Source organism: Hemiscyllium ocellatum, unplaced genomic scaffold (assembly GCF_020745735.1).
Source record: "Hemiscyllium ocellatum isolate sHemOce1 unplaced genomic scaffold, sHemOce1.pat.X.cur. R, whole genome shotgun sequence".
NCBI classification, from domain to species: Eukaryota; Metazoa; Chordata; class Chondrichthyes; order Orectolobiformes; family Hemiscylliidae; genus Hemiscyllium; species Hemiscyllium ocellatum.
In genome coordinates, this window is record NW_026867602.1 from 193,497 (window position 1) to 206,784 (window position 13,288).

The 13,288-nt window shown below is 57.2% G+C and overlaps 1 protein-coding gene across 1 annotated transcript in view; it reads right to left on the bottom strand.

Moving 5' to 3' along the window:
• Positions 1-11,336: 11,336 nt before the first annotated feature.
• naa10 (N-alpha-acetyltransferase 10, NatA catalytic subuni) overlaps positions 11,337-13,288 on the bottom strand; it is an 11,573-nt gene continuing 9,621 nt past the window's right edge. Inside the window, exon 5 of the mRNA XM_060822404.1 lies at positions 11,337-11,400. Within this exon, the coding sequence (XP_060678387.1) occupies positions 11,337-11,400 (64 nt within the window). The remainder of the gene's footprint in view (positions 11,401-13,288) is intronic.

Below are 13,288 nucleotides of genomic sequence, written 5' to 3' on the forward strand. Positions count from 1 at the left end.
AAACCCCAGTGTGACCCCCAATAAACCCCAGTGTGACCCCCAATAAACCCCAGTGTCCCCCAATATACCCCAGTGTGACCCCCCCAATAAACCGCAGTGTGACCCCCCCAATAAACCCCAGTGTGTCTCCCCCAATAAACACCAGTGTGACCCCCAATTCACCCCAGTGTGACCCCCAATATACCCCAGTGTGACTCCCAATAAACCCCTGTGTGACCCCCCCAATAAACCCCTGTGTGACTCCCCAATAAACCCCAGTGTGACCCCCCCAATAAACCCCAGTGTGACCCCCTCCAATAAACCCCAGTGTGACTCCCCAATAAACCCCAGTGTGACCCCCCAATAAACCCCAGTGACTCCCCCAATAAACCCCAGTGTGACCCCCAATAAACCCCAGTGTGACCCCCCCAATAAACCCCAGTGTGAGAACCCCAATAAACCCCAGTGTGACCCCCCCCAATAAACCCCAGTGTGACCCCCTCCAATAAACCCCAGTGTGACCCCCAATAAACCCCAGTGTGACTCCCCAATAAACCCCAGTGTGACCCCCCAATATACCCCAGTGTGACCCCCCAATAAACCCCAGTGTGACTCCCCAATAAACCCCAGTGTGACTCCCCCAATTAACCCCAGTGTGACACCCAATAAACCCCAGTGTGACTCCCAATAAACCCCTGTGTGACCCCCCCAATAAACCCCTGTGTGACTCCCCAATAAACCCCAGTGTGACCCCCCCAATAAACCCCAGTGTGACCCCCTCCAATAAACCCCAGTGTGACTCCCCAATAAACCCCAGTGTGACCCCCCAATAAACCCCAGTGACTCCCCCAATAAACCCCAGTGTGACCCCCAATAAACCCCAGTGTGACCCCCCCAATAAACCCCAGTGTGAGAACCCCAATAAACCCCAGTGTGACCCCCCCCATAAACCCCAGTGTGACCCCCTCCAATAAACCCCAGTGTGACCCCCAATAAACCCCAGTGTGACTCCCCAATAAACCCCAGTGTGACCCCCCAATATACCCCAGTGTGACCCCCCCAATAAACCCCAGTGTGACTCCCCAATAAACCCCAGTGTGACTCCCCCAATTAACCCCAGTGTGACACCCAATAAACCCCAGTGTGACCCCCCAATAAACCCCAGTGTGACTCCCCCAATAAACCCCAGTGAGACCCCCAATAAACCCCAGTGTGACCCCCCAATAAACCCCAGTGAGACCCCCAATAAACCCCAGTGTGACCCCCCAATAAAACCCAGTGTGACTCCCCCCAATAAACCCCAGTGTGACCCCCCAACAAACCCCAGTGTGACTCCCGACTATAAACCCCAGTGTGACCCCCCAATTAACCCCAGTGTGACCCCCAATATACCCCAGTGTGACTCCCAATAAACCCCTGTGTGACCCCCCCAATAAACCCCTGTGTGACTCCCCAATAAACCCCAGTGTGACCCCCCCCAATAAACCCCAGTGTGACCCCCTCCAATAAACCCCAGTGTGACTCCCCAATAAACCCCAGTGTGACCCCCAATAAACCCCAGTGACTCCCCCAATAAACCCCAGTGTGACCCCCAATAAACCCCAGTGTGACCCCCCAATAAACCCCAGTGTGAGAACCCCAATAAACCCCAGTGTGACCCCCCCAATAAACCCCAGTGTGACCCCCTCCAATAAACCCCAGTGTGACCCCCAATAAACCCCAGTGTGACTCCCCAATAAACCCCAGTGTGACCCCCCAATATACCCCAGTGTGACCCCCCCAATAAACCCCAGTGTGACTCCCCCAATTAACCCCAGTGTGACCCCCCAATAAACCCCAGTGTGACCCCCCCAATAAACCCCAGTGTGACTCCCCAATAAACCCCAGTGTGACCCAACAATAAACCCCAGTGTGACCCCCCCCAATAAACCCCAGTGTGACCCCCCAATAAACCCCAGTGTGGCCCCCTCAATAAACCCCAGTGTAATCCCCCCAATAAACCCCAGTGGGACACCCAATAAACCCCAGTGTGACCCAACAATAAACCCCAGTGTGACCCCCACAATAAACCCCAGTGTAATCCCCCCAATAAACCCCAGTGGGACACCCAATAAACCCCAGTGTGACCCAACAATAAACCCCAGTGTGACCCCCACAATAAACCCCAGTGTGACCCCCAATAAACCCCAGTGTGACCCCCAATAAACCCCAGTGTGACCCCCCCAATAAACCCCAGTGTAATCCCCCCAATAAACCCCAGTGTAATCCCCCCAATAAACCCCAGTGTGACCCAACAATAAACCCCAGTGTGACCCAACAATAAACCCCAGTGTGACCCCCCCAATAAACCCCAGTGTGACCCAACAATAAACCCCAGTGTGACCCCCCAATAAACCCCAGTGTGACTCCCCCCAATAAACCCCAGTGTGACCCCCCAACAAACCCCAGTGTGACTCCCGACTATAAACCCCAGTGTGACCCCCCAATAAACCCCAGTGTGACTCCCCCAATAAACCCCAGTGTGACTCCCCCCAATAAACCCCACTGTGACCCCCCAATAAACCCCAGTGTGACCCCCAATAATCCCCGGTGTGACCCCCCAATAAACCCCAGTGTAATCCCCCCAATAAACCCCAGTGTAATCCCCCCAATAAACCCCAGTGTGACCCCCAATAAACCCCAGTGTGACCCCCCAATAAACCCCAGTGTGACCCCCCAACAAACCCCAGTGGGACTCCCCCCAATAAACCCCAGTGTGACACCCAATAAACCCCAGTGTGACCCCCCAACAAACCCCAGTGTGACTCCCCACTATAAACCCCAGTGTGACCCCCCCAATAAACCCCAGTGTGACTCCCCCAATAAACCCCAGTGTGACCCCGCAATAAACCCCAGTGTGACCCCCCCCAATAAACCCCACTGTGACCCCCCAATAAACCCCAGTGTGACCCCCAATAATCCCCGGTGTGACCCCTCAATAAACCCCAGTGTAATCCCCCCAATAAACCCCAGTGTAATCCCCCCCACTAAACCCCAGTGTGACCCAACAATAAACCCCAGTGTGACCCCCCAATAAACCCCAGTGTGACCCAACAATAAACCCCAGTGTGACCCAACAATAAACCCCAGTGTGACCCCCACAATAAACCCCAGTGTGACCCCCCAATAAACCCCAGTGTGGCTCCCCCCAATAAACCCCAGTGTGACACCCAATAAACCCCAGTGTGACCCCCCAACAAACCCCAGTGTGACTCCCGACTATAAACCCCAGTGTGACCCCCCAATAAACCCCAGTGTGACCCCCCCAATAAACCCCAGTGTGACTCCCCCCAATAAACCCCACTGTGACCCCCCAATAAACCCCAGTGTGACCCCCCAATTAACACCAGTGTGACCCCCAATAAACCCCAGTGTGACCCCCAATAAACCCCAGTGTGACCCCCCAATAAACCCCAGTGTGACCCCCAATAAACCCCAGTGTGACCCCCCAATAAACCCCAGTGTGACTCCCCCAATAAACCCCAGTGTGACCCCCCAATAAACCCCAGTGTGACCCCCAATAAACCCCAGTGTGACCCCCCCAATAAACCCCAGTGTGACTCCCCCAATAAACCCCAGTGTGACCCCCCAATAAACCCCAGTGTGACCCCCTAATACACCCCAGTGTGACCCCCCCAATAAACCCCAGTGTGACTCCCCCAATAAACCCCAGTGTGACCCCCCAATAAACCCCAGTGCGACCCCTCTAATACACCCCAGTGTGACCCCCCCAATAAACCCCAGTGTGACCCCCAATACACCCCAGTGTGACCCCCAATAAACCCCAGTGTGACTCCCCCAATAAACCCCAGTGTGACCCCCCCAATAAACCCCAGTGTGACCCCCCAATTAACCCCAGTGTGACTCCCCCAATTAACCCCAGTGTGACTCCCCCAATAAACCCCAGTGTGACCCCCACAATAAACCCCAGTGACCCCAATAAACCCCAATGTGACCCCCCAATAAACCCCCAGTGTGACCCCCAATATACCCCAGTGTGACCCCCCAATAAACCTCAGTGTGACCCCCCAATAAAACCCAGTGTGACCCCCCCAATAAACCCCAGTGTGACTCCCCCAATAAACCCCAGTGTGACCCCCGCCAATAAACCCCAGTGTGACCCCCCAATAAACCCCAGTGTGACCCCCAATAAACCCCAGTGTCCCCCAATATACCCCAGTGTGACCCCCCCAATAAACCGCAGTGTGACCCCCCCAATAAACCCCAGTGTGTCTCCCCCAATAAACACCAGTGTGACCCCCAATTCACCCCAGTGTGACCCCCAATATACCCCAGTGTGACTCCCAATAAACCCCTGTGTGACCCCCCCAATAAACCCCTGTGTGACTCCCCAATAAACCCCAGTGTGACCCCCCCAATAAACCCCAGTGTGACCCCCTCCAATAAACCCCAGTGTGACTCCCCAATAAACCCCAGTGTGACCCCCCAATAAACCCCAGTGACTCCCCCAATAAACCCCAGTGTGACCCCCAATAAACCCCAGTGTGACCCCCCCAATAAACCCCAGTGTGAGAACCCCAATAAACCCCAGTGTGACCCCCCCAATAAACCCCAGTGTGACCCCTCCAATAAACCCCAGTGTGACCCCCAATAAACCCCAGTGTGACTCCCCAATAAACCCCAGTGTGACCCCCCAATATACCCCAGTGTGACCCCCCAATAAACCCCAGTGTGACTCCCCAATAAACCCCAGTGTGACTCCCCCAATTAACCCCAGTGTGACACCCAATAAACCCCAGTGTGACTCCCAATAAACCCCTGTGTGACCCCCCCAATAAACCCCTGTGTGACTCCCCAATAAACCCCAGTGTGACCCCCCCAATAAACCCCAGTGTGACCCCCTCCAATAAACCCCAGTGTGACTCCCCAATAAACCCCAGTGTGACCCCCCAATAAACCCCAGTGACTCCCCCAATAAACCCCCGTGTGACCCCCAATAAACCCCAGTGTGACCCCCCCAATAAACCCCAGTGTGAGAACCCCAATAAACCCCAGTGTGACCCCCCCCAATAAACCCCAGTGTGACCCCCTCCAATAAACCCCAGTGTGACCCCCAATAAACCCCAGTGTGACTCCCCAATAAACCCCAGTGTGACCCCCCAATATACCCCAGTGTGACCCCCCCAATAAACCCCAGTGTGACTCCCCAATAAACCCCAGTGTGACTCCCCCAATTAACCCCAGTGTGACACCCAATAAACCCCAGTGTGACCCCCCAATAAACCCCAGTGTGACTCCCCCAATAAACCCCAGTGAGACCCCCAATAAACCCCAGTGTGACCCCCCAATAAACCCCAGTGAGACCCCCAATAAACCCCAGTGTGACCCCCCAATAAAACCCAGTGTGACTCCCCCCAATAAACCCCAGTGTGACCCCCCAACAAACCCCAGTGTGACTCCCGACTATAAACCCCAGTGTGACCCCCCAATTAACCCCAGTGTGACCCCCAATATACCCCAGTGTGACTCCCAATAAACCCCTGTGTGACCCCCCCAATAAACCCCTGTGTGACTCCCCAATAAACCCCAGTGTGACCCCCCCAATAAACCCCAGTGTGACCCCCTCCAATAAACCCCAGTGTGACTCCCCAATAAACCCCAGTGTGACCCCCAATAAACCCCAGTGACTCCCCCAATAAACCCCAGTGTGACCCCCAATAAACCCCAGTGTGACCCCCCAATAAACCCCAGTGTGAGAACCCCAATAAACCCCAGTGTGACCCCCCCAATAAACCCCAGTGTGACCCCCTCCAATAAACCCCAGTGTGACCCCCAATAAACCCCAGTGTGACTCCCCAATAAACCCCAGTGTGACCCCCCAATATACCCCAGTGTGACCCCCCCAATAAACCCCAGTGTGACTCCCCCAATTAACCCCAGTGTGACCCCCCAATAAACCCCAGTGTGACCCCCCCAATAAACCCCAGTGTGACTCCCCAATAAACCCCAGTGTGACTCCCCAATTAACCCCAGTGTGACACCCAATAAACCCCAGTGTGACCCCCCCAATAAACCCCAGTGTGACTCCCCCAATAAACCCCAGTGAGACCCCCAATAAACCCCAGTGTGACCCCCCAATAAACCCCAGTGAGACCCCCAATAAACCCCAGTGTGCCCCCAATAAAACCCAGTGTGACCCCCCAATAAACCCCAGTGTGACCCCCCCAATAAACCCCAGTGTGACCCCCCCCAATAAACCCCAGTGTGACTCCTCCAATTAACCCCAGTGTGACCCCCCAATAAACCCCAGTGTGACTACCCCCAATAAACCCCAGTGTGACTCCCCCAATAAACCCCAGTGTGACCCCCCCAATAAACCCCAGTGTGACTCCGTCCAATAAACCCCAGTGTGACCCCCCCAAAAAACCCCAGTGTGACCCCCCTCAATAAACCCCAGTGTGACCCCCCAATAAACCCCAGTGTGACTCCCTCCAATAAACCCCAGTGTGACCCCCCAATAAACCCCAGTGTGACCCCCCAATAAACCCCAGTGACCCCAATAAACCCCAGTGTGACCCCCCAATATACCCCAGTGTGACCCCCCAATAAACCCCAGTGTGACCCCCCTCCAATAAACCCCAGTGTGACCCCCCCCAATAAACCCCAGTGTGACTCCCCCAATAAACCCCAGTGTGACCCCCCAATTAACCCCTGTGTGACCCCCCCAATAAACCCCAGTGTGACTCCCCAATAAACCCCAGTGTGACCCCCCAATAAACCCCAGTGTGACCCCCAATTAACCCCAGTGTGACTCCCCCAATAAACCCCAGTGAGACCCCCAATAAACCCCAGTGTGACCCCCAATAAACCCCAGTGAGACCCCCAATAAACCCCAGTGTGACCCCCCAATAAACCCCAGTGTGACTCCCCCAATAAACCCCAGTGTGACTCCCCAATAAACCCCAGTGTGACTCCCCAATAAACCCCAGTGTGACCCCCCAATAAACCCCAGTGTGACCCCCAATTAACCCCAGTGTGACTCCCCCAATAAACCCCAGTGAGACCCCCAATAAACCCCAGTGTGACCCCCAATAAACCCCAGTGAGACCCCCAATAAACCCCAGTGTGACCCCCCAACAAACCCCAGTGTGACTCCCGACTATAAACCCCAGTGTGACCCCCCAATTAACCCCAGTGTGACCCCCAATATACCCCAGTGTGACTCCCAATAAACCCCTGTGTGACCCCCCCAATAAACCCCTGTGTGACTCCCCAATAAACCCCAGTGTGACCCCCCCAATAAACCCCAGTGTGACCCCCTCCAATAAACCCCAGTGTGACTCCCCAATAAACCCCAGTGTGACCCCCCAATAAACCCCAGTGACTCCCCCAATAAACCCCAGTGTGACCCCCAATAAACCCCAGTGTGACCCCCCAATAAACCCCAGTGTGAGAACCCCAATAAACCCCAGTGTGACCCCCCCAATAAACCCCAGTGTGACCCCCTCCAATAAACCCCAGTGTGACCCCCCAATAAACCCCAGTGTGACTCCCCAATAAACCCCAGTGTGACCCCCCAATATACCCCAGTGTGACCCCCCCAATAAACCCCAGTGTGACTCCCCCAATTAACCCCAGTGTGACCCCCCAATAAACCCCAGTGTGACCCCCCCAATAAACCCCAGTGTGACTCCCCAATAAACCCCAGTGTGACTCCCCCAATTAACCCCAGTGTGACACCCAATAAACCCCAGTGTGACCCCCCAATAAACCCCAGTGTGACTCCCCCAATAAACCCCAGTGAGACCCCCAATAAACCCCAGTGTGACCCCCCAATAAACCCCAGTGAGACCCCCAATAAACCCCAGTGTGCCCCCCAATAAAACCCAGTGTGACCCCCCAATAAACCCCAGTGTGACCCCCCCAATAAACCCCAGTGTGACCCCCCAATAAACCCCAGTGTGACTCCTCCAATTAACCCCAGTGTGACCCCCCAATAAACCCCAGTGTGACTACCCCCAATAAACCCCAGTGTGACTCCCCAATAAACCCCAGTGTGACCCCCCCAATAAACCCCAGTGTGACTCCGTCCAATAAACCCCAGTGTGACCCCCCCAAAAAACCCCAGTGTGACCCCCCTCAATAAACCCCAGTGTGACCCCCCAATAAACCCCAGTGTGACTCCCTCCAATAAACCCCAGTGTGACCCCCCAATAAACCCCAGTGTGACCCCAATAAACCCCAGTGTGACCCCCCAATATACCCCAGTGTGACCCCCCAATAAACCCCAGTGTGACCCCCCTCCAATAAACCCCAGTGTGACCCCCCCAATAAACCCCAGTGTGACTCCCCCAATAAACCCCAGTGTGACCCCCCAATTAACCCCTGTGTGACCCCCCCAATAAACCCCAGTGTGACTCCCCAATAAACCCCAGTGTGACCCCCCAATAAACCCCAGTGTGACCCCCAATTAACCCCAGTGTGACCCCCCAATAAACCCCAGTGTGACCCCCCTCCAATAAACCCCAGTGTGACCCCCCAATAAACCCCAGTGTGACTCCCCCAATAAACCCCAGTGTGACTCCCCAATAAACCCCAGTGTGACTCCCAATAAACCCCAGTGTGACTCCCCAATAAACCCCAGTGTGACCCCCCCAATAAACCCCAGTGTGACCCCCACAATAAACCCCAGTGTGACCCCCAATAAACCCCAGTGTGACCCCCCAATAAACCCCAGTGTGTCCCCCCAATAAACCCCAGTGTGACCCCCCCAATAAACCCCAGTGTGACCCCCCAATAAACCCCAGTGTGACCCCTGGCCCCTCAGTGACCTCTTTGTGGCCATCCCAGCATAGGCCCCGCCCACCCCATGATGGCATCGGCTCCTGCGCCAATGAAAGCGAGTGGGCGGGGCCCGGACTGTCACTTCCGGTTTCTCCATGACGGATCTGGTGAGTGATCAGCAAGATCCGGGACAGGGGGGATAGGAGGGGCCGAGTGGCTGGGGGCCGGGGGACAGGGGGGATAGGAGGGGCCGAGTGGCTGAGGACAGGGGGGATAGGAGGGGCCGAGTGGCTGGGGGCAGGGGGCATAGGAGGGGCCGAGTGGCTGGGGGCCGGGGGAGGGATAGGAGGGGCCGAGTGGCTGGGGGCAGGGGGCATAGGAGGGGCCGAGTGGCTGGGGGCTGGGGGCTGGGGGCTGGGGGCCGGGGGCCGGGGGCCGGGGGACAGGGGGGATAGGAGGGGCCGAGTGGCTGAGGGCCGGGGGACAGGGGGGATAGGAGGGGCCGAGTGGCTGAGGGCCGGGGGACAGGGTTAGGGGGGATAGGAGGGGCCGAGTGGCTGAGGGGACAGGAGGGATACGAGGGGCCGAGTGGCTGAGGGATACGAGGGGCCGAGTGGCTGAGGGGACAGGAGGGATACGAGGGGCCGAGTGGCTGAGGGCCGAGGGGACAGGAGGGGCCGAGTGGCTGAGGGTCGGGGGGGATAGGAGGGGCCGAGTGGCTGAGGGCCGGCGGTCGGGGTGGATAGGAGGGGCCAAGGGGCCGAGTGGCTGAGGGCCGGTGGGATAGGAGGGGCAGAGTGTCTGAGGGGATAGGAGGGGTCGAGTGTCTGAGGGGATAGGAGGGGCTGAGTGGCTGAGGGGACAGGGAGGACAGGAGGGGCCGAGTGTCTGAGGGGACAGGAGGGGCTGAGTGGCCGGGGGTCGGGGGGATAGGAGGGGCCGAGTGGCTGAGGGCAGGGGACAGTGGGGATAGGAGGGGCCGAGTGGCTGAGGGGCGGGGGGGCAGGGGACAGTGGGGATAGGAGGGGCCGAGTGTCTGAGGGCCGGGGGGGGCGGGGGGCAGGGGGATGGGGGTAGGGGACAGTGTCTCGGGGGGACAGGGACTGAGACTGGGGGCGCGGGGGGGGGGACAGTGTCTGGGGGCACAGAGGGAGGGGACAGGGGTCTGGGTCAGGGTGGCAGGGGCAGGGGTGGGACAGGGACGGGACTCTGGGGGACAGGGGGTAGGGGCCGGGGCCGGGGGGGGGGGGGAGACACACAGAGGGCGCGAGGGAGTGCACTTTGGGGTGAATAGGGGCGACGTTCGAAGGGAACACACCGAGTCCGGTTCCCGTTCCAATCTCTGGACCACGGGATTCCTGGAGTGGGGCCCGGGCGTCCCATGGGAAATCCGGACCTCCCCCACCCCCCCCTTCCCCCCCCCCCCCTTCCCCCACCCCCCTTCCCGCACCTGCCCCGTTCCGTGGCTGGTCGAGGTTGCTGTGGGCTGGTGGGGGCCGGTACAGCTCCGAGGAGGCGACTCAAGGCGATGTGAGCAGGCAAAGAGCGCTGGGTGAAGGGCAGAGGGGAACGGTGTTCAGGATCCTCCAACCAGCGAGGGGCTAGCACAGTCTCCGTGGGCCGAAGGGCCTGTTCCTGTGCCGTACGACCGAGGTCAATCGAAATAAAATGTTGCCTTTCCCTGTCCTTCCAGGTTTGCCGGGTTTCTGTCCCCACAGTTAGTGGACGATGAGATTGGCAGGTGAGTCCTGTTTAACCCGTGGGTTTCTGGCAGGGGGAGGAATTTTGGGGTAACTTAGTCCCTCACGGCATCAGGAGCCCAGGTTCCATTCCTCCCACGGGTGACTGTCCGTGTGGAGTTTGCACGTTCGCCCACCACCATGTCCCCGTAGTGCCCGGGGATGTGCGGGTTAGGGTGGGATTGGCCGTGCTAAATTGTCCCCGTAGTGCCCAGGGATGTGCAGGTTAGGGTGGGATTGGCCGTGCTAAATTGTCCCCGTAGTGCCCAGGGATGTGTAGATTCGGGTGGATTGGTCAGGGGAAATGTAGAGTGTTACCTGTAGAGTGTTGTTGGGCCTTTTTCCACCCTGTAGGCAATCTAAATTTAAAATATAAATTCTGGATATGATTAGCGAAGTAATTTAATGAGAGAATTGAAACAATCCTGTTTGACACGTTTCTCTCAGGCTAAAACAGAATTCGGCTGTGTTGTGGGACTGAGACCCCTCGGAGTTCAGGGACAGCATTTTTTGAAGTTTGTGTCACAGGGAGACCGGGTGGTTAAGGAGATATTTAACACGCCAGCTCAGAGCTTTGGGTGTAGGAGTTGGGTAATGTCCGTTTGAGGTTGTTCCAGAGCTTGGGGATTTTCCTTCTGGAATACTGTGTCCCGTTCCGGTCTCCCTGTTAAAGCCATGATTAAACTGCGGAGGGTTCTGGAGTGGTGCTCAACAAAGCGACCTTGTTGCGCAGGGCCGTAGCTCCTTGAAAGCAGAGTCTCAGACAGACAGGGAGGTGAAGGCAGCGTTTGGTACACTTTCCTTATATCGGTCAGGAGTACGGGAGTCTAAAGGTCATGTTGCAGCTGGATTGCCGAGGTCACTTTGGGAACACTGCTTTCGATTCAGGTCTCCCCCGCTACAGGAAGGAGATTTTGAGCTCGGGGAGAGATTTCCCAGGACTTTGCCAGGAGGGATTGAGTTGTAAGGATAGGCCGGGGGGGGGGGTGGGAGGGTGTTTTTCCCTGGGGCGTCGGAGGCCGAGGGGTGACCTTATAGAGGTTTATAAAAGCGCGAGGATAAGGTGATTGGCTGGGGTCTTTTCCCCCTAGGGTGGGGGAGTTGAAGGTGGGAGGAGAGAGGTTTGAAATAAACATGAGGGGCCACTTATTCTTCACGAGGGGAGTGGGCTGTGTGTGGAATGAGCTTGCTGAGGAAGTGTTGGGGGTGTGTGTGTGTACAGTTCCACCTTTGGATAAGTGTGTGAACAGCAAAGGGGTAATTGAAAGGAGCAGGGCAAATCTCCAGAACTAGAGGGGGGTAGGTTTAAGGTGAGGGGGGGGGGGGGGGGAAGGGACCTGAGGGGTAACGTTTCCCCCCAGAGGGTGGTGCGTGTGTGGACCGAGCTGCCAGAGGAATTGGTGGGGGCTGGTACAATGACAGCATTTAAAAGGATGGGGGGGGACACGGATAGGAAGGGTTTACAGGGAGATGGGCCCAAGTGTTGGGGACTGGATTAGGTTAGGATAGCCGGGATAGGCCGAAGGGTCTGTTTCTGCGCCGTACGGCCCTATGACATTTGGCTAAGTCCATGAATAGAAGGTTTGGAAGGGGCACTGGGCAGGAACAGGGCAGGGGTGGTAGTCGTCAAGTTTGGGATTCGGGCTGGCACGGACAGAATGGGCCGAAGGGTCTGCTTCCACGCGGTCTGACCCCACAGCGGTGTGGGAGAACCGTCCTGCACCAGCTCACGGCCACCAATGCCGATCCGGTTAGATTTAATTTTGTTTTTAACTCGACTCTGTGCGACAAGGAGGGGGTTGGCGGGGGCGGGGGGGGAGCGGGCATGAGATGCTAAAAGTTTCTGGGTTCCCTCCTCGGGCCTCAGTTGGCAGATGGCGCGCTACTCTGGGCCACACGCCACCGGGAAGGAGGCGGACGCTTTGGAGAGGGCGCGGGGCATCGGTTTGCCAGGTCTGTGTCTCGCTGGAAAGACGGAGGCTGTGTCGACAAAACTGAGCTGGAAACGTGTTGCTGGAAAAGCGCAGCAGGTCCGGCAGCCTCCGAGGAGCAGGAGGTTCGACGTTCCGGGCATGAGCTCTTCATCAGGAATGAGGCAAGTCTGTCCCCCAAGTCCCTCCTCCCTCCCTTTTTATCTTAGCCTGCTGGACACACCCTCCTCGTTCCTGAGGAAGGGCTGATGCCCGGAACGTCGAATCTCCTGCTCCCCGGACGCTGCCTGACCCTGCTGCGCTTTTCCAGCAACACCTTTCCAGCTCCGACCCCCAGCACCTGCAGACCTCACTTTCTTCTCGACAAAAATGACCCAGGACGTCGCTGGGCCGGACGGTCCAGAGGGCTTCGGTTTGTCTCTCTCGTCGGAGATGGGCATTTGGATGGCGCTTTCGGGGAAAACCCCGCTGCTGATTCAAACCAGGAAGGAGTCACCCCCCCGCCCCGCGATCGGTGAAAGAGCGCGGGAACCGTCCCCGAGATCTCCACTGGGAGGAGGAATTCAGCAGCTTTGTTCTTTCAGTCCAACGTTAAAACTAACAACAGTTTCCGACTGCTTTCCCCGAAGCCGATCTTTTCCCTCCCACTCACCGAGACAATTCCGAGTTTAAACAAACCTCCCGGTGAAGGTTTACAAACAGTCGGGTTGGAAAAGCCAGCTGGGCTTCGCGGACTCCCCTCCTGTCGATGTTCCCCTCTCCAGCTCGGTTTGGACGCTCTGTACAGACTCCCCACAAACAGAGACACCTCTCGGACAGCTCCCTCCAGCTCTCAGCCTGCCCCTGGGGGGGGGG